Source organism: Podarcis melisellensis (genome assembly GCF_964234715.1).
Source record: "Podarcis melisellensis genome assembly, chromosome: 3".
Classification (NCBI taxonomy): domain Eukaryota; kingdom Metazoa; phylum Chordata; class Lepidosauria; order Squamata; family Lacertidae; genus Podarcis; species Podarcis melisellensis.
In genome coordinates, this window is record NC_138530.1 from 24,672,404 (window position 1) to 24,697,362 (window position 24,959).

The 24,959-nt window shown below is 45.1% G+C and overlaps 1 protein-coding gene across 4 annotated transcripts in view; it reads left to right on the top strand.

Annotated features, from left to right (window-relative positions):
• HHAT (hedgehog acyltransferase) overlaps window positions 1–24,959 on the top strand; it is a 190,088-nt gene that overhangs the window by 25,951 nt on the left and 139,178 nt on the right. For all 4 annotated transcript variants that reach the window (XM_081904132.1, XM_081904131.1, XM_081904134.1 and 1 more), the window contains 2 exons: window positions 6,972–7,184; window positions 19,997–20,168. In XM_081904132.1, the coding sequence (XP_081760258.1) occupies window positions 6,972–7,184; window positions 19,997–20,168 (385 nt within the window). The remainder of the gene's footprint in view (window positions 1–6,971; window positions 7,185–19,996; window positions 20,169–24,959) is intronic.

Here is a 24,959-nt window from a genome sequence, read left to right on the forward strand (position 1 = left end):
ACTAAGTATTTGGATTGTACTGCATGCAAAAGTGCGAAGGTTCATAGATGCAGCTATCCCAGTTCAGATAGGAAATCTGACAAAGTATTCCAACTTGTGCATATGGACCTATGTGGCCCAATGCCTGTTGCTAGCATGGGAGGTTCAAAGTATGCACTGTGTCTCTCGGATGACAAAACAAAGGTTACATGGTTTTTTCCTCTCAAAACAAAAGCAGATACTGCAGAAACAGTTAAAAATTGGGTTCATGCGGTAGAACTTGAATTCGGTACTAGAGTACTTGCTTTTCAGACAGACAGAGGGTCAGAATTTACCGGGTCTGTGTTGCAGAATTTCTTTAAGAAAAAGGGAATTAAGCATCGTCTGTCTACACCTTATTCCCCCCAAGAAGGAGGCGTGGCCGAACGTAAAAATAGGGTTCTGCAAGAGTTGGCAAACTCTATGTTGTTTGATGCTAAACTTCCTCAAAGTTACTGGGCGGAAGCCTGGCAGGCGGCTACTCATATTCTGAACCGAGTATATAATTCGGTAATTGATACTACGCCTTATTTTGCTTTATATGGGAAGAAGCCCAAAGTTAATTACTTTCGGGTGTTTGGATCTCAAGCCTATGTACTTATCCCAAAAGCGTTAAGGAAAAAGGGAAGTCCAAGGGCTAGGAAACTCATCTTTTGCGGGTACGAACCACATGCCAAATCTTGGAGGTTTGTGGACCCAGATGGGGATACTACAAGAGTGGTCCTCAGTAGGAGCGCTGATTTTTGTGAGCAGTCCGGATGGACTCACTTACACGCTAACCCTGACATTTTGAGAGATGATTTAGGCATTCATGCTGAGAAAGAAAGTCCAGAGAGTGATGAGCCAGAAGGGGATGGTGCACATGGTTCAGATGCAGATTCTGATCAGGCATGAGGTTCTTCTCCTAAGGTAGAAAAGCCAGAATCTAGGAGTGCTCCAACTTCGCCAGTCAGTAGGCCTAGCAGACAGCAAAAGCAAAGCAGGTCACCTGCAACACCAAGCCCAAGGGAGGTATCTAAACGGAGGTCTTTATCCCTAGAGGCACGTCCAGACATAAAGTCTGAGACAGATTCTGACAGCCAACGGTCAGAGGGGGCACAAGAGGAGCAATTGCGCAGGTCAAAACGCGCCACGAAGGGCAAGCCGCCAGAGCGGTTTAAGGTGACAAGTGTATACGTAAATATGGCACAGTGTGAGCCAGAAAGCTATATGGAAGTACAACAGCTTCCAAGCTCAGAAGCCGTAAAGTGGCAGGAAGCAATGGAAAAAGAGATGGCTTCAATGAAGTCTCTCGGTGTGTTTACAAGTACAGAGCTTCCGAAAGGGCAACAAGCTGTAGGTTGTCGATGGGTATATCGTTTAAAGCCCACAACTACTGAAGAGTTGCAATATAAAGCCCGGCTAGTTGCAAAAGGGTTTTCGCAGCGCAAAGGTGTTCACTATTCTCAAATCTATGCCCCTACTTCAAGATCGGAGTCATTAAGAATGCTTCTAGCCTCTTCAGCTAAGAAGGGAAATAAGCTGTTTCATTTTGATGTCAATGTGGCTTATTTAAATGCAGACTTACAGGAGGAAGTCTATATGACACCACCACCAGGTTTTGAAGGAGACAAGCCAAACCAGGTCTGGCGCCTACACAAATCCATTTATGGGTTGAAACAGTCCGCCCGTAATTGGAATTCCTGCTTAAACGATGCTCTAGAGAGCATGGGGTTCAGAAAGAGCGCAGCAGATGCGTGTCTTTATCTAAAAGGCTCGGGATGTGAACAAGAAGCAGTTTTGATATTTGTTGACGATTTATTATACAGTGGAAAGGATGATAAACTTGCACAACAATTTGCCACAAAGCTTGGAGAAAGGTTTCAGATAAAATCACTAGGCAATGTATCTGTTTATCTAGGAGTTAAAATTCAGCAAGATGAAAATGGTAACTATTGGCTTAGCCAAGAAGCTAAAATCCAGCAGTTGCTGGAAAGGTTTAAAATGAACAACTGTGCTGGTGTTAAAACCCCAATGGAGTTAAGTTACACAAAGGATGCTCAAACTGAGCAAAAGGCAGAGTTCTGTAATCCCGGGGTTTACCAGTCAGCGATAGGCAGTCTACTCCACATTGCACAGTGGACTCGGCCCGATATAACATATGCTGTCAACATGCTGTGTAGACAAGCTGAAAAACCATCAATGCATGCTTGGCAAGGAGTAAAAAGAGTTTTAAGGTATCTCCAAACTACCAAAAGCTTTCGCTTAAAACTATCAGCAGAGGGCAGCACACAACTTGAATGTTGGGCCGACAGCAGTTGGGCAGATGCTGGACCAGATAGAAAATCAGTGTCAGGAATGGCGATAAAATTTGGAAATGCACTAATTGGTTGGAGATCAAGAAAACAATCACTTATAGCTTTAAGTTCAACTGAATCTGAGTTCAATGCGTTATCAGATATATGTAGAGAACTGGAATTTTATAAGCAACTGGTACAAGAATTGTTTGGAGAATGTTCCCTACCTATCAGAGTGTGGGAAGACAATCAACCTTGTATTAAACTAGCTAAATCAGGTCAATTCAAGGCGCACACAAAACACTTGGATATCCGTTATCAAAATGTATGCCAAAGTGTAAAACAAGGTTTAATTGAACTAAAGTATTGTCCAAGCCAAGAAAATCTCGCAGACGGTTTTACAAAAGCTTTGAGTCCGCAATCTCATAAATGTTTCTGTTTAGGTTTAAATTTGTATTAAGGTTGGTACAGCTCAGTGTTACGAGCGAGAGGGGGTGTTGCTATCAAAGGGTTAAAAGAGTAGCAGAAACGCTCTAATCACTGAGCAGCTGGAGGTCATTAGGCTTCCAGGAACATGAGTCTGTATAAATAGTCCCCCTGTTTGTTTGTTCTCCCCCTTCTCCCTTTGGGTGTGTGTTTTGCTGAGATGTGTGGTTCGTCGCCAGGATTGTTTTTTGGTGTTTTGTAAATAAACCTTATTTTTGATTTACAAACCGCATGCTCCAGGACTCCTTTTTGGGAAGATGCTGCCTCTCCTGCCCTTCTTAGCTGCTGCGCGAAATCCTCTGCCGTGGTGAGACTTTTAAAGAAGGAAGTGCACTGGGCATTTACATTAAACTAATTAAAGTTTAATGGGACAGTTTGAAGCCATGGTTCGTTGGTTTCTGAACTTTGGTTTTTTTATGCTTCACATATTAGCTCTGTTAGTAGACTTTTCTTTTAAATACCCTAATCATCATTTTCTTTGTCAAGCTGGGCCTTTCATAGTGTGATTCATGATTTCATAAAATGAAGACAAGTCTTGTAGAAGTATTCAGTTGCAGATCCATGTCTCCTTTTTATATTTCTGCAAGGTTCCATATTCTGTGGTCGTGCTGACCTTTCGAATCAGCAGGATAATGGAGATAATAAGTGCCTGAGTGTTCTCTCATCCAGTAATCGGCCCCACAAACCTAGTACCACTCTGTTTTTATGAGGTCTCTGCATTCTCCTGCTCCTTTCAATGTCGTCAGCAATGGTCTGTGGTTGGTGGACGCAGAGTCAAAAACTGCTTTCTAGTCTTATTGGGATCATTTTTCTTAAGTTTCAGTGGGAAACAATTAAGGAAATGTCAATCTGTCGTGACTCCCATTGCTACCCTGATACTTTTTCTAGATAGGTTTTTTGGTTTTCTCTGACTCAGAACTTTCATTGTACCAATGAAATCCCCTCTGACTTTAAGCTTAGAGCTGCTGGCTAACGTCTTTGTTCCTGTTACCTACCTATCCCACGTTTGAAAATGGGCGAGGAAATGAGGGTTTCTCATAATGAAGCAGTGATTTTTGCTATTTTAATGTTAGTACTGTACTGGTGGAATGTTTCCCATGCAACCCACTGGGACTAATTTATGCTGTTAGCGCTGCTTTCAATGACCTGTGCCTCCAGCTTTTCCACCATAATATGAAATCTGTCTCTCTATAGACACCAAGAGTTGTTTTGTATTACCTTGCCTGGGGCCAACACCAATGTGCGTTATCAACCTCTGGGGTCATCCAAAGAGCATTTCCACGCTCTTCGACTTGTTCTCTGCTCTTCTGTGCAGATACCATTCGTCTGGTACCCTTTATCACAGGGGTGGGTAACCGGTAGTCTGTGAGCAAATCTTGGCCAGGTCTAATAGTATGTCAAGTTGGTCATAATGAAATCAATTCTTTATGTTGTGTTCTTTGCCTGAGAAAGTCTGCCTTGAGGAGGAAGTTCAAACTTCCACTTTATGTTCTTATCATACAAAATGTTATGCTAGATTTCTGGTGCAAACCCTTCTGGAAGCTGTACCCGTGAAACTACAGGCAGCGAAGGTTTTGCGTGCATCCAATTGATGTGTGACCGCTGATGCACAGGTCCTTTTGGACCCAGGAGGGGGAAGAACGGGGGCAGAATGGGGTATAGCAGGGGAATAACGGGGCAGAGCAGGTTTATGCATGCTCTATGGACACATGTGGGGGCTGGGAACGGAACCCCCATGCAGATGGAAGTGGTTATGCGATTTGCCCAAAGGAGCCCTCTCTGTGCCATTGAAATTTTCACTTCCCTTGTTAAAGCGCTTATCTCCAACAGCATCAGATCTCAGACCTTCCCTTTACAGTCCTGGGCAGAGTTTGTCTTAATTGCTCAGCAGACTGGAGGGTTTTGGGGTTTTTCTTTTTTTTAAAAAGGCAGACAGGAGTTTTAGGCCAAAAGTGCACGATAATGCAGCTCTCCTTTTGCTTTTTTGTGGATTCTTTCCCCAGAGGTATACAGCACATAGCAGGATACGGAAAGTGTCTGAATAATGTTACAGACCTTTGTGCATGTGGGTCTTGTGCCGCTGGGTTTATTATTTCTGCCTTAATTTTCATCCTCCTCAGGCCTTATCTCAATATTGATTTCTCTCCCTGAATAGAGAATGATTTTCGGTGCTGTTACAGAGCATGCAACGGCTCCTATATAACTTTATACATATAGTACAGTGGTGCTCTGCAAGACGAAAAACCCACAAGACGAAAGGGTTTTTCGGTTTTTGCGTCACTTCGCTAGACGATTTTCCCTATGGGCTTGCTTTGCAAGAAGAAAGCCCATAGGGAAATCTCCGGGGACCTCTTTTAAATGCTGGCGGTGGGGAGCAAAGCCTTTCCCTCCCCTCCGGCCTTCAGAAGAGGTCCAGGAAGGCCGGCGGGGGCCGAAAGGCTTTGCTCCCCACCGCCAGCATTTTAAAAGCGGTCCGGGATAGCAGGGAAGCGCTTCCCACTATCCCGGATGGCTTTTGAAGGCAGGCGGGGGGGAGCAAAGACTTTCGCCCCCCATCGGCCTTCAGAAGAGGTCTTCTGAAGGCCGGCGGGGGGCGAAAGTCTTTGCTCCCCCCTGCCTGCCTTCCCGGGAGAGCGGAGAAACGTGCTGCATTTCTCCGCTCTCCCGGACGGCTTTTGAAGACAGGCGGGGGGGAGCTAAGACTTCTCCTCTGTCCGGGGCGATCTTAAAATGCTGGCGGGAGGCAGCGAAGGCTTCGCTGTCCCGGGAAGGCAGGCGGGGTGGAAGCAAAGACTTTCGCCCCCCGCCGGCCTTCAGAAGAGGTTGGGGGACAGACTGTCCCCGGACCTGGTCTGAAGGCGGTTTCCATAGGAACGCATTGATTGATTTTCAATGCATTCCTATGGGAAACCATGCTTCGCAAGACGAAAAACTCGCAAGACGAAAAGACTTGCGGAACGAATTACCGTATTTTTCGCTCCATAAGGTGCACCAGACCATAAGGCGCACCTAGTTTTTAGAGGGGGAAATCAAGAAAAAAAATATTATTTCTTCCAGAGCTTCTCCCAGAGCTTCTCGGGGCTGCGGGGGAAGCTCGGGTTCCCCTTCCCCCAGCCCCAAAGAGCAAAGAAGCCAAGACAGCGAGTGGGATCCATCCCGCTTGCTGTCTTGACTTCTGCCATAGCCACGTGCAGCCTGTCCGGCAGGGAGAGGCTGCGCATGGCTATGACAATTCCCCCACCTCCCACAGGAGCCGCGCACCCTTTAAGGAGTGTGTGGCTCCTGCGGGCTTTTCTACGAGGAGGGAGAAGGGACTGACTGGCTGCGTCAGTCCCTTCTCCCTCCTGGGGAAAAGCCTGCAAGAGCCGCGCGGAGCTTTTCCTGCCTGCCTGCCCCCTGCATTCTCTCCTTAAGACGCACACACACTTCCCCTTACTTTTTAGGTGGGAAAAAGTGCGTCTTATGGAGCGAAAAATACGGTATATGAGCTTGTGCTCTGCTCTGTTCAGATGGGGAGGCATAGCAGCACTCCAGAAGCTGCCAGTCTCTCCAAGAGCAGGCCATCTCAAGACCTTTGGGTGTTTAACACAGAAGATTCAAATTGTGTTCCCTGGTAAAATACCCAACAACTTGCCAACATTTGATGGTAGCTCAAATCTGCCCGAGGTGGTATCTACTCTGGTCATTCAAATGGATTTTGCTATATATCATGTAGTTTTTGGTATCACACACGCTGGGTTCTGCCCAACTTTGTGGGTGCCTGAGTGTGACATCACGCGGCAGAAGGCGGTTCAACAGGACCCGCTGTGGCCACGGGGAAGCCCAGCGAGGCCTGTTGCAACCACAGGAAGGCCCCAACAGAGGCTCTGTAGTGGAGACAAAGGCCCCGGTCTAGTCGCCACCAGGGCACCAGAAAGCAGTAAGGCAGCAGGTGGGCACCCAGAGTCAACGTTTTGTGGGTGCCCAAGCACCTAGGGCCCTCCAAAGATGGCACCAGTGTTTGGTATATTCAATAAAGTAGCAAAGTAGCATTTTAGATAGTGGTACCTAATACACTTGAGCACTATAAACACCGAGTATTGTAAAAATGATTAGTGTGTGGTTGTGTGGCACTGAATCCGCAATGTACTTTATCTCCTTATATGTGTGGGTGACATTTCACATAATTTTTTATCTGCTTTTATTCTACAGAGAGGCTGGTATGCCAGTGAAAGTGAATACTACTTGCTTCTTTTCACCCTGACTGTCCGCTGCCTCTATTACACAAGCTTTGGTCTAGAGTACTGCTGGTATAGGTCTGCCGAAATGACTCATCACCCATTCCTTTGGATGCTGGCTTATGTCTTCTATTATCCTGTCTTTCACAACGGACCCATTATTACCTTCGATGGATTTTATAAACAGGTGACAGCACTTTTTGGTATCTTATATGCAAATGGCCTTGAGAGAGTGGTTTAGAAGGTGATTGATATAATGGTGTTGATGATAATAATTATAATAATTCTTTGATCCTGGCAAAATAGAGATTTCTGTACTGCTCATAGCTGCTGGTTCTTAAGTCCCTTTATAACAAGGTTTCTCAGACTTGGGTCTCCAACTCTTTTTGGACTACAATTCCCATCATCCCTGAGCACTGGCCCTGCTAGCCAGGGATGATGGGAGTGTTGAGATTTCCATTCCGCCTTAAGGAGCTGACGTGTGGAACTGTTGCATGTCACATGTCTGTTCACATTCCAGCACAGCTTGCTGGGAACTTCCGTTGTGTGTATAGTTTTTGGTTTTCCTGTTCTCTCTGAGAAGAGAGAGAGAGAGAGAGGGAGAGAGAGAATGACACGGCATGTTTCTTTGTCTTGATTTATGATTAATAAATCTATAGTTGTGGTATGCTTTCACAAGCCTCACGCCTATTCTGTGTGCAGAGTTCGATCTGCTGATAGCGTGCCCTGGCTTTGAAGCCTGGGTTGCTGATTTACGTCGGAGCAGAGGCCAATGGTCTTCACAGCAGGACGACTGGAAGGAGACGGCCCAGCTGGGACTAGCCAGCTGGCCTCCCGGCCCTCTGCGTGGTGACAGGGAGTTGTAGTCCAGCAATAGCTGGGGACCCAATTTTGGCAAAACCCTACTTCATAACAACATATGTACCTGCTTTGTTGCCATAGCTTTCTTTCATGCCTATGCCAGTCAGGACTCACCAGAAGGCCTCTGGCCACATGGTTTTCTGACGCCATATTGATCTTACCACTTACGTGATGCCCAGTCTCTTGGGAGTTGCGTTGCTTTTGTGGCATGCTAAACACACTGTGGATCCATGCAAGTAGGAGCTTTGGCATGGCCTCAGACCAGTGTAGCCACTGGCAGGGCCTGCTGGCTGGATCAAAGAATCCTGTGATTCAAAATTGTCTTTGCAAAATCAAGGCGCAAAAAGAGCTGAAGGTAGCCACAAGAATAAATCCAGACTCATCTATCCCCACCCCCACTTTACTAGCTTAATGGGTTGTGGGAATACGGTGGGTGCAAATCATCTTAATTTCAGCAAAGCATTGACAAAGCTCCCCAGGATAATCTGGTTAACAAACTGCTTAAGTGTTGATTAACAGCCAGTTGGGAAGAAATACTCAACAGAGTGATCATTGGTGGTTCCTCAGCAGCTAGGGCGAGGGTGTTTGTTTTAGTGTGGCACTCCATAGACTCTGTTCTGGGACTTAGGTGAAAGGTTTGGGGAATCCTTATCAAATTTTGAGAGGTGGCAGCAAAGATGGCGAGTGGTGTGGAAGGGATGTCACATGGAAAGAGGACAAAGGCTTGTTTACTGCTGCAGGACTACATCTAATGGGCTTCAGAGCTACAGCAGAAATTTCAGTTGAGTATTAGGAGAAATGTTTTAACCGTAAGAGCAGTTTGACAAAGGAACTAGCTATCTAGAGGGTTGGTGGCTTCCCCTTCACTGCAAGTTCTCAAGAACAGATTGGACAGCAATCTGTTGGAGATGCTCTTGTCCTGGGTTAGGAACATAGGAAGCTGCCTTATGCCGAGTCAGGCTGTTGGTCCGTCTAGCTCATTATTGTTCGAAATGATGGACAGCAGCTCTCTAGGATTTCAGACAAGGAATCTTTACCAACCCTACCTGGAGACGCCAGTGTTGAACCTAGGACCTTCTGCATGTAAATCGGATGGTTGTAGACCTTACATGCATGGAGCAGGGGGCTGGATGTGGATGACCCACAGGTTGAAAGTTTGGCCCAGGGGGCCGTTTCCTTAACATCCCTCGCACCTCTGCCAGTCAACTGTGGGTGACCCCTGCAGAGAACAGGATTGAACCCTCTGCTCCTCAGCTGATGAGTGAAGAGTTTGTTCCTGCTGGGTACTGCTTCTCCAGCACCCCCCCAAATAAATATTTATTAGTTTTCAAAAATTTTAACAAATCAGTGTCAAACTACATCAAATTTAATACAATTTTCTAAAAAAAGTTGACTTCCTGCTCTTCATATTAAATGCTTCCCTACTTCCTCCCATTGCTGCTTGATATTACATATTTTTCTCTAATTCACATGTCATTCCTTATACCGTGATACCTCGGGTTACAGGCGCTTCAGGTTACAGACTCCGCTAACCCAGAAATAGTACCTCAGGTTAAGAACTTTACCTCAGGATGAGAACAGAAATCACGCGCTGGCGGCGCAGCAGCAGTGGGAGGCCCCATTAGCTAAAGCGGTACCTCAGGTTAAGAACAGTTTCAGGTTAAGAATGGACCTCCAGAACGAATTAAGTTCTTAACCCGAGGTACAACTGTATTCATTTCACATTTATTTATTTATTTATTTATTTATTTATTTATTTATTTATTATGTTCACCAGCACATTCTCTGTCATGAAGCAGACCCCTGCAGAGAGCAGGATGGAGCCCTCATGGCACGGGATGATTGATGAGCCCCACCCACTTGTCAGAGTTGGCCTGTGGGATGGGGGGAGGGGAGATAACGATCTGCCCTGCCCGGCCAAAAGGGTTCCCCATCCCTGCTGTAGCTCTTGATTCCCTGCACTGAGCAGCGGGTGGATTGGGTGACCTACAAGATCCTGTCCAGCTCTATAATTGGAAAAAGTCTACAGTGGTGCCCCGCAAGACGAATGCCTTGCAAAACGAAAAACGCGCAAGACGAAAGAGTTTTTCGGTTTTTGCGTCGCTTCGCTAGACGAATTTCCCTATGGGCTTGCTTCGCAAGACAAAATGTCTTGCAAGTTCTCGCGAGTTTTTTCCTTTTTCTTAAAGCTGCTAAGCTGCTAAGCCACCAATAGCCGCTAAGCCGCTAAGCCGTTATTAGCCACTAAGCCGCTAATAGCCGTGCTTCGCAAGACGAAAAAAACACAAGACGAAGAGACTCGCGGAACGGATTAATTTCGTCTTGCGAGGCACCACTGTACAGGCAAAATGTCAGGTCCCCAACCCCTAAGGGCAGGATTCACCTAATGTGTCTGGTCAGTGGAAGCTCTGTGCAAGGGCTTCTGCTTAAGCAATGGGACTTCCCCCTCCCCCTGTGCACACACTGAAATTGGCTTGGGAGGGTTGAGAGAACCCCCAGAACTGCATGCGGGGGGCGGGGGGAAGGCGGATTGTTCTGTCTGGCAAACTGAAAATCTTGCACCGTGCAGTGTTGAATTCCTCCCTAAGTGTGCATGTTGCAAATGACTAAGTTAGTTCAACTGTGAGAATTCATCATTCTGATTTTTAGAATGGTCCATCAGATCCAGGAAAGCTTACCTCTTTTCTTGGCCATCAGATCTAGGTCAATTTCGATGGAACATAGCTTTGAATTTTGGGGACGTGTCGGAGGTGTCGTGGGAGCTGCTTGCGTGTGTTCTAAATAGGAGGTGATAAGATTTTCTTGCATGCCTTGAAAGAGATTGTCATTTAATCATAAGGATTTTTTAGCCTTTTGGGAAGCAAAGCCAGAAAGCTCTTTTCAGATTGTGCTGAACTCCTGTTCTCATTATCTCCTTAAAAATGCATGTTTCCTTACTTCAAAAATTCTCGCTGATGAGATTTTAAGTGGATAAATGTTTTAAGCATTGGCGTATTTACATAATTTTACATGACAGTGCTCTCTACAGGATGGAAGCTGGGGAGAGTGGGACACAGCCTGGCAGTCCTGTTTCTGCAACAGGTGTAGACAAATCTTGAATTTGGGGGGAAGGTGCATTAAAATGTATGTGCTTCACTGATAATATTTGTTGTTATTAGGTGCTAACAGGTGTTGCTAATAGGCTGTTTGTGCAGCTCTAGAGGGTTTCAGACAAAGCTTTCCTCGGCCCTGCCTGGAGATATTGAGGATTAAATTTGGGGACAATTAAATTTCTATATATTAAGCAATTAAAATCAATCTCTTGCCTTAATAGACCACATGAGTCAACAGGCCGTAATCCCTTCTGGGCAACATTCTGTGGCTCACTTGCCATTCGGGTCCGTTGTGGGCAGCAATGAATGCCAGTATTACCATTCTATGGTAGGCTACATTCTTCAATCTCTCTATGCTCCGTCCAAGCAAACAGGAAGCATTATCAGAGTTCAGTGACACAGAGTTCAGCTAAACTGGTGACTGGGAGTGGCCGCCGAGACCACATAACACCGGTCTTGAAAGACCTACATTGGCTCCCAGTACATTTCCAAGCACAATTCAAAGTGTTAGTGTTGACCTTTAAAGCCCTAAACGGCCTTGGCCCAGTATACCTGAAGAAGTGTCTCCACCCCCATTGTTCAGCCTGGACACTGAGGTCCAGCTCTGAGGGCCTTCTGGCGGTTCCTTCACTGCGAGAAGCAAAGCTACAGGGAACCAGGCAGAGAGCCTTCTTAGTAGTGGTGCCCGCCCTGTGGAACACCCTCCCATCAGATGTCAAAGATATAAACAACTACCTGACATTTAGAAAACATCTGTTCAGGGAAGTTTTTAATGTGCAGCATTTTGATGTATTTTTAATCTTTGTTGGAAGCCGCCCAGAGTGGCTGGGGAAACCCAGCCAGATGGGCGGGGTACAAATAATAAATTATTATTATTAGTAGTATTATTATTCCAGCCAGGCAAAAGCACTCCAAGAGGGTGAAAGACAAGGGCTGCTGAGGGATGTGTCTCTAAAGGGTGTATAGCCTAGGAAAAGGCTTGAGGGCCAGAGAGCGAGAGAGCGAGAGCGAGACCTTCATTTGGTCCCCCAGGCCTGAGGTTTCCATCTCTGCAATATAGAATAAAGAACCGGCAGCTCAGGAAATAAACGAGAGAAGGTGGAAGACCTGTGTGCTTGCATTAGTGAGATTCCATTTCATCTTGAATTTGCAGCTGCTGTATCGGCAAGTCTATAGCAGGAACATCAGCTGCCGTAAGCACCTTTCTACCAGTTCCATAAAACGAAAGGAAAATTATCTCCAAACTAAAGATTTTCAAAGCTGCTGAAGGAATGTCGATACCCGGTTCCCACTAAAAGGAAACACTCTACGGCCTCGATAGATCTCTGCTGATGTGCCTAGATGAATATTTTATTTTATGATTTGGTGCTCGAACAGGAAGCAGATGTGTCAACATGCCTATAGAAGTCTGATTGGCATGCATCACCACTGAATTGGCAGCAGCCCAGAAATTTCCAGTCTCCCCCACCAAGCACTCTGAAGAATGGTAGTTTCTTCAAAGTATTCGCTGCTACTGAGATGTCATTAAAGATGAGTCAGAATAGTGAAAGCATCCGGCAAGCTCCCTGAAAGATGTAATAAGAGTTATTAAGTAATCTTCCATTCTTTATGGAGAATAAGCCAATCATCTGTGTAATCATTTCCCAGCGATGAACAGAGCAAGGAAAGAAAGGGGAAAGAATAAAATAAAGGGAAGTTAGCTGAATGAGGTGTTTCCTCGTTCCCTTACCCTTAACAACTGCGGAATTTTTTTCCCTATTTCCCCACAAATACTTAATTTACTTCAGAAGTATAAACCACCACACACACACACACACACACACACACACACACACCAGCTAAAAGATATGTGGGCATTCTAGGTGTCCTGGCATGAATGAAGGTAAATGCTTAATTTTTAGATAACAAACATGCAGGCAGTCAAACAAACAAACATATTATACAAGTGACATGTTGGACATTATAGTCTAATATCTGCTGTGTTTACAGTTTCTTACTAAATAATCAGAATCGTAGATCACCAACAGTCTTGAGGAGGCTGCTGCTGAGTTTTGCCAGGTGAATGACTTGGCTGTGCTGGAGGCTGACTTGGTCTTCCAGAAAGGCTCCATTGTGGACTCTGTGCCCTTGGTGCATTAGCCTTCCTGCCTGATTGTCAATGGGGAATGTGGGAAATTTACTGTATTCTTCCGTGTATAGGATGCCCCCATGTATAAGAAGACCCCTGTTTTGTCGAACCCAAATCTTAGAAAAGTTGTTGTCACTGATCACTGGGAAAACTGTATTTTAATTGCTGGTTCTGGAAAATCTTATGTGGAACAATGAATAATAATAATACAGTAGTTTATTATTTATACCCTGCCCATCCTGCTGGACTTCCCCAGCCACTCTGGGCAGCTTCCAACAAAATTTTGAAATACAGTGGTACCTCGTGTTACAGAGGCTTCAGGTTACAGACTCTGCTAACCCAGAAATAGTACCTCGGGTTAAGAACTTTGCTTCAGGATAAGAACAGAAATTGTGCGGCGGTGGTGCAGCGGCAGGCCCCATTAGGTAAAGTGGTGTCTCAGGTTAAGAACAGTTTCAGGTTAAGAACAGACCTCCGGAATGAATTAAGTTCTTAACCTGAGGGAGCACTGTACAGTAATCCATCAAACATTAAAAGCTTCCCTAAACAGGGCTGCCTTCAGATGTCTTCTAAAAGTCTGGTAGTTGTTGTTCTCTTTGACATCTGGTAGGAGGGATTAATGGAGTTGGGTTTGTTTAACCTGGAGACTGAGAGGAGATATCTTCAACTATCTAAAGGATTGTCACAGGGAAGATGGAGCTAGCTTGCTTTCTTCTGTTCTGGAGTGTAGGGCCCATATCAATGGCTTCAAGTTAGAAGAAAGGAGATTCTGACGGAACACTTTCTGACCTTCAGAGCTGTTTAACAGTGGAACAGACACAAGAGGTAGTGGACTCTCTTTCCTTGGAGGTTTTTGACCAGAGGTTGGATGGTCATCTTGTCAGGAGTTCAGCCTATACTCGAGTAGGACCCTGGCAGAGACACATGCCCGACTGGCATGTTCCCTCCCTCCTGGTCGATCATTCGGGAGCTTCATAAGCTTTCTTCAGCCCGAACATCACAGCGACTGATTCCAACCGACACCGGCACACTCAGGGATCCGCAGAGTTAGTGCACCTTGCGTTACAGACTTCAGCAACTCAGCATTTGGGCTAATCTACTTTATTTACATATAAACACACATGGAGCACTGCAACATGGCTCCCTCTCTCTTTAGCATCAGACAGCAAAGAGGAAAAGAACAAAGGACAATAGTCCCACTTCACGGAACACAGTAACACAAACATCCTGTCTCTGTCACTTCCCACTTTGTGGAGTCAAAACATACACCATCATGTGAAAGACAAGAATCCCATGACTGCAATCAGGGAGCAGGAATTCTAACACACCTGTCATGTATGATCTCGTTGAGACTCCTTCATTGCAGGGGGTTGGACAAGGGTCACTTTCAACTCTACGGTTCTATGATTCTATAATTCTGTGTAATTTAGTTGCTGTTTTTAACTCGTTTCTTTTTATTATTTTGTATTTTATAATGTTCATTTTAAATGTTAGAAGCTGCCTTGAATCTAACTTGGGAGAAAAGCAATACACACACACCCCACCACCACCACCACGTTTTAATGTACAAATATACATATAAGATGATTTAAAGATTTGTAATATAAATGAACAATGAAAATTATCAATTAATCATCATAAATAATACAAAGTCAAATTCTTTTTTTTGTTTCTTCACAATAGTCTAATAATCCATAATTAAGTAAACATTTAAGAGGCCTTACCCAAAGCTGAAAGCTGAAAGATGAGCAAATGTGATTTCATTTTCTTTAGCTGAACAGCATTATCTTAGTTTCTTTTTAATTAAGCAAAATTATGTGCTGAATATTAAGCATGTGCGATGTTGTAGAATTTATTTTGCAGTTTTAGGGGGCTGTGTTAGTGGTATGGGAAGCTTCCAGAAAATTGCATTAACTTCCAAGGTTGTTTATGGATTATTGCATGAAAGGTGATAAGGATTTACAGCTGTTGTGGTAGAGAAGGACCACAAAAATTGACTGCCTGAACTGATGTGCTTTATCAGGAAATAACCTATTTCGTTAGGTTCTAAATATCCATGTCATCTCATAATCATAGTCCAGAATTTCCTGCAAAAGGGAGATGCGAGAAGGTGGCGTCATATTCACTGCACAGCCCAATTCACTGCAAAGATGCTTACCTTTCAAGCCTCTTCCTATATCATTTTATCTGTGAATTAAGAATTAAGAATCTTAACTCAGCTACATTAGTAAAAAACCGTTTTGAATTCTTTGTAAACATGCAACACCAGATGGTGCCAGAGAGCAAACAAAAAAATTCTAAGCGATTTATACATAGCTTTTTAAGCATTTTGTTATAACGATTTAATTTCTGACTTATTTATAGCATTTCCCCCCTGTATTCAGAACCACTCTGGGGGCCTTCTACAGGTGTTGTCACTTTCTGGAGTGTGTTAATGCTTGCATATAGGAGAGGAGCTTTTCTGCGGTGGTGCCACAACTTACAATTGCCCTTTCTAGAGAAGCTCAGTGGGTGTCAACATTACTATCTTTCCAGTGCCTGGTTAACAGAACAGTACTAACTGTAGGAAGCTGGCGTAAATTGTGCCAGTGTGCTGAGATGAAAGAGTTATGCCAGTATAGCAACATTTGATGCTGTAGAGCAGTGATGGCCAAACTTGGTCCTCCAGCTGTTTTGAGACTACAATTCCCATCACCCCTGACCACTGGTCCTGTTAGCTAGGGATGATGGGAGTTGTGGTCCAAAAACAGCTGGAGGGCCAAGTTTGGCCATCACTGCTGTAGAGTATAGCTATTGCTGATTCCTCAGCTCAGCTGAGGAAGCCCAAAATCCGTTGAATCCAAACAGCAGATGTTGGGCTTGGACTGTGCTGTAAGGCTTCCTTGTTTCCTCAGGCATTTTAAAGGGACCACATTTGTGTGATTTTACCTTGCCTTTTGGTTTTTATACTTTTATGGTGGGCTACATTTTGCTTCTATGGCTTTTCATTATTGTTCCCACCCCTGATATCTTTGGATGAAGGACATTTGGATTTTTTCCAAAGTAAAGAAAGAAAACCGGGAAACCTGAAAGATCTTGGAAACTTTGGGATGAATAGTGGAATTTCAGATGATTTGAGATTTAGGTTGAATCATTCATAGGCAAACTCGGCCCTCCAGATGTTTTGGGACTACAACTCCCATCATCCCTAGCTAACAGGACAAGTGGTCAGAGATGATGGGAGTTGTAGTCTCAAAACATCTGGAGGGCCGAGTTTGTCTATGCCGGGCTAAATCCACTGTGTAGATATATATCAGTTAGGTGCTTCTGAACTATTCTGGCAACTCCATTTATGTTTTATACTTCTGTTCTGCATGTAATGCTTCCTTAAAAGAGTATGTACCTTCCATGAATCTGTGAAGAGAGAGCGAGAGAGGACACTGCATTAAAGGTTAGGTCTCATAGTTGAGGAGAAACTAATAACCATTACTCAATCACACAGAAAAAGGGAAATGTTAGCTACCTTAGCTCTTAGTGTTAAGGCCCTACTAACTTGAAAGCATCCCTATGAGAAACATTTTGCTGTCTGTCAAACCCCCTGAGAAGCCATTCTCAGCAACAAAGTTCTGAAAAGAGAATATAACATCCAGAAGTCAGGGATGGGGGGCAAGAAAGAGAATGGTGTCCAGCCTAAGGTTCTTGTTTTTGACCTTCTGGCCTACCGTAGTTTGAAAGTGCCCCCCCCCTTTAGTGTATGCTCTCTACGTAGGGTCTGGCTATCTTCACATCAGAGTTTGTTGTGGAGGACAAAATTGTCTTGAGTGCAAAAATACATAGTTCATTGTGTCGTGGGAAATAGCCTCACCAAAGAAGCTCACTTTCTGTGCCTTTTCTGTTATTAGTCATTGTAATCAGATTTCTTACCTTATCTTCACCATGAGGTCCCAGGGTAGATTTAAAAAGTACACTGTTAAAATCAGTTAAAACAAATTAAGGCCTTTCAAATGCATTTTTTGTTAACCCAGGTGTTCTAACTGTGTCCTACATCTGGGCTGAAAATTATTTTATGCTGCCTCTATGCAAGGAAGGTGGATTTTTTTGGGGGGGTGTTAATTATTACTGTATTTTAAAAATATTTTGTGTAAGCTGGCCAGTGTTAACTGACAGCATGCTAATAATAATAATAATAATAATAATAATAATAATAATAATAATATAGAAAGTGGTATTCACACATTGAACAAAAAATGAGTTAACACATGAGTATAATTCTGAATGAATCATTTTCCTGCTTTATTGGGTTGCCTGAATATCTTCCTATAAAGGCAACTTTTTCCAAATTCAATATTTCAAAACAACATTTTAATTATTCCTGCTTGAAATCCTGAATGCAAATCCTGAGTGTAAAGGGAAATAAGCACATTTCTCTTCGGTTAATTGCCTTTATTCATTCAGGATCACTTTCCTGAGAGGTCAGGGAACAAAATGCTTTTTCAGAAACAATTATCCCAACAGGTGATAAAGACTAGATGTTGAGACTATTCTAATCCCACATGCCTTTTGGGGGTGGGGGGCGAATTCTACTGGCCATTATGGGTTGAAGGGAACTTTGCAGAATGATTAAGCATGATGCTCAGAGAAATGAGTCAGCTCTGCATGATGTGAGCAGACATTAGTGAGACGGATAAAAATGAAAAGGGATGAAAGCCTAAATCTTTTAAGCTTTTGTTATGTGTTAGTAATTTACTAAGGAATAAAAATTTGGTCAGGTTTTTTTTTTTTTAAAAAAAGTCATATCTACGCAACCAGACTCATAACTACTACACAAAGATCGTCATAAAGCTTGAAGCGTGGGAATGCTGATAGACTTACTCTGTTTAAACCATTTAATGAACAAAATGCTAGAAAATCTGACAATGTAAAGAGCACACTCATTCAATCAGTCCAATGACTTTGTGCCATGCCAGAGAACTTCTCCTCTCCCTATCTCCTCCCCTGAACCTGATCCAGGGCTTCCCCCAAGTCTGCGGAGTAGGGCACAAGGTGTGGAAACAGAAATCTTTTCACTAACAGAACAAGTGCATTGGTTGACGTACGTGATCCAGAGTTAGTGTGAGTCGATGAGGCACTTATAAAAAAAATTGAGAGTTTAAAGTGGGGATTTGATAATGTTAGACAAATATCTTGCTTGGTCCTCCTTTGATACATGATTGGATTCTCTGAGGAAACCTGGTGTGCAAGATCAGGAAAGGGCAGGGCTTCTTTTCAGTCGGAACTCACAGGAAATCAGTTCCAGCGTCTCTCAGTTGGGCACCATTGCCATTATAGGAGAACAAAGGATGCGTTCGTAGTGAGTTCTGGCACCTCTTTTTCTAGAATAAAGCACTGGAAAGGGGACTTCAAAAAATGCATTCCTGCAGTAGACTTCGCACAAGAAAGGGCCATAGGAAAATTCAGTTGAAATTGGTTTACTTTGAAGTATTTATGTTTTCGGATCAGGAGCATGTCAGAAGCACTTCAAATGTGATGGATTCCTGCTTCTTCTATTTGGAAATGGGTTAAAAGAAGTAGAGCCCACAGTTTGTCATAATCATATGGGTACAAACAGCAAAACACCATGTGTGAGTCCCCCATCATACACCATGATTTATATCAGGTGTGGGGAACCTTTAACCTTCCAGTTGTTGCTGAACTACACTTCCAACCATTGGCCATGCTTGGTGGGGCTGCTGGGAGTTGTAGTTTGAAACATCTAGGTTCCCCACGTTTGGTCTACACCCAACCTGGTGTTCTCCAGGTACTTTATACTACCACAGGGGCTGATGGAAGTTGTAGTTCAAAGCATCAGAAGGGCACCAGGTTGGGAAAGTCTGGTCTTTGTGCCCATTTATTTACAGAAGTGCTATCCACACGTCTCAGGTTTTTAAGTACTCCACACTTCAATAATGGCCTTAATATTACACTTCAAATACATATACATATACCTTGGTAGTCAAACAGCTTGGCTCCTGAACAAATCGGCTCCCGAATGCTACAAACCCGGAAGTGAGTGTTCCGGTTTGTGAACGTTTTTCGGAAGCCAAACGTCCAATGCAGCTTCCGTGGCTTCCGATTGAGTGCAGGAAGCTCCTGCAGCCAATCAGAAGCCACACCTTGGTTTTCAAACCATTTTGGGAGTCGAATGGACTCCTGGAATGGATTAAATTCGAGAACCGAGGTATCACTGTAATAAAATTTGTCAGCCAAACTGAGACTACTGTACAAGACTCCATGAGCACTGGTCTTCCCAATACATTCAGTACTTTACTATCCAGACATACATTTTAAAATGAGACTGCTTGTCTTAATTAACAGGGCAATCCTTTGCATGTCTGCTCAGAAGTACAGTGGTACCTCAGGTTACAGATGCTTCAGGTTACAGATGCTTCAGGCTACAGAAGCTTCAGGTTACAGACTCCGCTAACCCAGAAATAGTACCTCAGGTTAAGAACTTTGCTTCAGGATGAGAACAGAAATCGCGCGGCGGCAGTGGGAGGCCCCATTAGCTAAAGTGGCACCTCAGGTTAAGAACAGTTTCAGGTTAAGAACAGACCTCCAGAACAAATTAAGTACTTAACCCGAGGTACCACTATAGTGCCATTCATGAAAACCAACTCATAGGGGCTGAGGGGTCATCAACCCCACCAATAAAATATATGAGAGGGCCGCCTCCCCTCTTCCACTTGATGGTCGTTGCCATTCAAATGGCAACCTCCAGAACGAATTAAGTTCTTAACCTGAGGTACCACTGTAAGTCCCACTGAGTTCAGTAAGACTCGCTCCCAGGTAAGTGTGTATATAGGATTGCAGCCTAAATGTCCCATCTTTTCTATACAGTATTGTTATCATCACCATTCATTATCATCATCATCGTTTTCGTTATTACTATTTCTAATACAGATGAATAAACAAGAAACCTGCAGTTTGAAGTTCAACCTCTGGGTTTTCATCAGGGGCTCTCTTCGTATTTTGTTTTGGTGGTGGCTGGCAGAGTCGATGATTCACTTTATGTATATACATGCCATCTGCAGCAGTCCTTCTCATCTGGAAGCAGTGACCTACTGGACCTTAGGTTAGTGCCTGTCTATTGGTTTTATGCAGTAAACCAGTGAGATCTGCAGTGTATTGTTCCTCCTAAGAGAAGTGCATCTGTTTAAGGTTGCTGCCGCTTGCAGGCTCCCTGTAGGCAATAACCTGTTCTTGCAGTGGCCAACCAGATGCCTACAGGCAGCCTGTAAGCAGCAAAGGTTCAGCAAATGTCCTTTGGCCTGATCCAGAAGGACTCTTGTTTTGTTTTTAATGTACGGGTGCTTCCAAAGGCTGTTAAAAACAAAGCCTGCTTGCTCAGCCTTTCCCCAGCTTGGTTATTAGCCCATTTTAGATATTGTGACAATGTTCATTGGCTGTTGCTGAATTTATTTAGGTTTTATGCATGTGTATGATATGTATTAACATATACATAAAACCTAAATACACACACACACACACTGCTGTTGATGACATCCATCTGTCTCAAGAAACATGGAGTTGTGCCTCCAAGGGTGAAGCCAAACTGCTGCAGCACCGAAGTGACTTCCCAGGGTGCAAGCCTGGTCAGTGTGTATGGAGGTCTTGGGCTGCCCAGATGATAAAGCCCCCTCTCAGCCTTGAGATGTGGTCCAGAAGGAAGCAGAGCAATATGGCATAGAAGGCACCATCCCACCATCTTAGGATCAGAGTTTCCCTTCTCCTAGATGGGCTACCTTCCCAGGTTGACAAGCCCCATCTGCCCCTCACTTCCCTCTACAGCAAGTGCAGAAACTGCCATCTTGACCATTAGACCCACTGTTGGTCTCATTCGCTCAATCTGTCCATAATTCACCAATGGCTTGAGATCTATTGGCTGCCCCCCCCCCACACGTTATATTAACATTTTAGTGTTGAATTTCATTCTGCTTCGAGATATTTGGGTGGGAAGCGATGACTTAAATAATAATAAATGAATGATTTGAGGCTGTGGTAGGCCCATGGAGCTTTCTTAGTCTGTGGGGCTACCTTGTTATCTTCAGTCCTGGGGAAAGCTGGCCTTTCTTGCGCCATGTGCAGATTGGAGCAGCTTGGATCTGTGGCTTACAGCCATTTGATAATAACTTTGGCCCAAACCTGCTCTCCCCCTGCCAGTGTGTTATATCCATTTTGGCCAGCTTGACCCATGGTCTTGGGTCCTGGCAGGCAAAACCGTCACAAATGGCATGGGGACACTTTGTTTTTTTTGAAATAGCTCCTTACGCTATTTGGGCAGTTTTAATCCATTTGAAAATACCCGAAAGGAGAGAATTTGCTGGTTTGGAGGGTTTTGCTGGCAACTCTACCAACACTGTGACATACATAAGCCGAGGAAGCTCCAGTTCATCTTGCACCTCAGGCTAGAATAACAAGTCCTAGAACGTTGCCCACACAAAGAGACGTGTTTTTCTCTACAGCTTTATTAGTAGTTCATGGAAATTCAGAACTGATGATTAATGTTCAAATAAGGATACCATTCAGTAAGCGAAATAAGGTCTAGTTGCTGGCACATTTCATGTTTAAATGACAGAAAATTAATAACTGATGGAACATATTCAGCCTTATTCTTTTACCGGTAAATTAAGAGACCAAATATAGGGAACCCGTGCTCTTGTGAGTTCCACACATCTGGGCTCAATACAATAAAGAAGAAATTGATATGACGTGGAACAAGCAGCGTTGTGAAATCGATTGCCGCAAAGTTTGTTTAATGCAATCGGTGTCAGATCTCGATAGCCGCAAGTTAATCTTGATCAGGTGATTGGAAATGAGATGCATGGTCATATGCATGACCTGCACTACCACTACAGTTTAGAGGCCTGAGCAGCTACCGGCAGCAATGGACAAAATGGTTTTAAATGTTTTAATCACTTTTAATTTGTAGCACTTTAAATGGTGGTGGTTGTTTTTTATAATATTATATTATTTCATTATTTTATTTTTGCTTGGGGTGGGATAAGCTTTTAGTCAGTGTTATTGTTTCTTGCTTTGTTTTGTTTTGTTCTGTTCTGTTTTATTATTATTATTATTCTGTTAAATTATTATATAGTTTGTACTTTGCCTTTTAAGGGGAAGGGTCATGGCTGCCTGGGAGTGGGCCTCAGCCAATAGATTGGGTGGGGCAGGTTCCACGGGGGGGATGTATTGAGACACCCGATCTCAGTGATCACGGGCAGGAGGAGGAGTTATGCTAAGACCAGACCATGTCATTACCGAGGAGGCAGGTTTAGTCGTTGTTTGAGGACTATCCCTGCCTCCAGGTCTGGTTCTGACCGGAAGGATACAGTAATCAGCAAGGGAAACCCACATGACCTGAAAGTGTTGCTGTGCAATGCCAGGTCAATGATGAATAAAACCACTGCCATCCACGACCTGATTGTGGATGGAGGATTTGACCTGGCATGTGTGACAGAGACCTGGTTGGATGAAGCAGATAGGCCTGTCCTTGCCGCTGCTTGCCCACCAGGTTTCTCTTACGCACAGCAACCCAGGTCATGTGGGCGGGGAGGGGGGGTTGCAGTGATTTTTAGGAAGTCATTAGTCTGCACCAGGCGTCCTATTGGGAAGACCCAGTTTTCTGAGTGCATGTTCTGGAAGTTGGGCAATAGGGGCAGTACAGGATTCCTACTGGTGTACCGACCTCCCCGCTGCACCAAGGATTCCCTGCCCGAGCTGCTTCAGGTCGTGGCGGATATGCTCCTGGAGACACCTAGCTTGGTTGTCCTGGGGGATTTTAACATCCATGCCGACACGACCTTACAAGGGACCGCTCGGGACTTCGTGGAAAGCATGGCCTCCATGGGGCTGTCCCTGAATAAGTCTGGCCCAACGCATAGCCATGGGCATGCCTTAGACCTGGTGTTCACCTCTATGGATGTTGGTGATCTGAAACTAACTAAAAGCGAAACAAAAGAAGTGCCATGGTCAGATCACTTCCTGGTGCAACTGGACTTCTCCGCAACCCTTCCCCTCCGCAGGGAGGTGGGACCGATTTGGATGGTCCGCCCCCGCCACTTAATGGATCCAATTGGCTTCCAGAGAGTGGTAGGGGATGCTTTATCCCAAGTTGATGGCCTTTCAGCTGATTCCCTGGTGGCACGCTGGAATGCGGAGTTAACCAGGGCTATTGACTGTCTGGCTCCGAAGCGCCCTCTCCGATTGCATGGAGCCCGGACAGCCCCGTGGTTTTCCCCGGAGCTGAGGGTGATGAAACAATCGTTGAGACGGCTAGAGCGCCGGTGGCGGAAAACTCATTCTGAATCAGACCGGACACGGGTTAGAGCTCAACGTTGAGCCTACCAAGTGGCAATGGCGACGGCGAAGAGGGCCTTCTTCGCCGCCTCCATTGCATCTGCAGAAAACAGCAGCAGGAGACTTTTTCAGGTGGTTCGCAATCTATCGGAACCACCTGTTCCACCGAGGCCTGGTAGGGACCCCAAGATCTCCTGCAATGCTTTTGCAAAGTTTTTTTGCAGATAAAATCGCTCAGATTCAGAAGGAGGTAGACTCCACCGTGGGAGCAGGGCCAGGGCGGGAGAGTGCTAGAGTTCTGTCTGGTCCTGTTACATGGGATCAATTCCAATCTGTTACCTCCGAGGATGTGGACAGGCTGCTTGGACGAGTGAAACCGACCACCTGTCTCCTTGATCCTTGCCCATCCTGGCTGATAAAAGCGAGCTGGGAAGGGCTGGGCGATGGGCTCTGCGGGGTGGTGAATGCTTCCCTCTGTGAGGGAGCCTTCCCAGACCCACTGAAAGAGGCGGTCATCAAACCGCTTCTTTAGACCCAGCCAATTTGGCCAACTATCGCCCAGTCTCAAATCTGCTATTCTTGGGCAAGGTGATTGAGCGGGTGGTTGCTGAACAACTCCAAGCACGCCTGGAGGAAACGGACCATTTGGATCCCTTCCAATCGGGATTCAGGCCTCACCATGGGACTGAAACTGCCTTGGTCGCGCTGGTTGATGATCTCCGGCGGGCTAGGGACAAAGGTGAGAGCTGTTTCCTAGTTCTGCTGGATCTCTCAGCGGCCTTTGACACCATCGACCATAACATCCTTCTGGACCGTCTAGAGGGGCTGGGAGCTGGGGGCATTGTCATACAGTGGTTCCGCTCCTTCCTCCTGGGCCGTGTCCAGAAAGTGGTGGTGGGTTGAGTGTTCAGACCCCTGGGCTCTCACTTGTGGAGTGCCTCAGGGTTCTGTCCTCTCTCCCATGCTTTTTAATATCTATATGAAGCCGCTGGGAGAGATCATCAGGGGGTTTGGACTGGGTGTTCATCAGTATGCAGATGACACCCAGCTCTACCTCTCCTTTAAATCAGAACCAGTGAAGGCGGTGAAGGTCCTGTGTGAGTGCCTGGAGGCGGTTGGAGGTTGGATGGCAGCTAACAGATTGAGGTTGAATCCTGACAAGACAGAAGTACTGTTTTTGGGGGACAGGAGGCGGGCTGGTGTGGAGGATTCCCTGGTCCTGAATGGGGTAACTGTGCCCCTGAAGGACCAGGGGCACAGCCTGGGAGTCATTTTGGACTCACAGCTGTCCATGGAAGCGCAGGTTAACTCTGTGTCCAGGGCAGCTGTCTACCAGCTCCACCTGGTACGCAGGCTAAGACCCTACCTCCCCGCGGACTGTCTTGCCAGAGTGGTGCATGCTCTAGTTATCTCACGCTTGGACTACTGCAACGCGCTCTACGTGGGGCTACCTTTGAAGGTGACCCGGAAACTGCAATTAATACAGAATGCGGCAGCTAGACTGGTGACTGGGAGTGGCCGCCGGGACCACATAACACCGGTTCTGAGAGATCTGCATTGGCTCCCA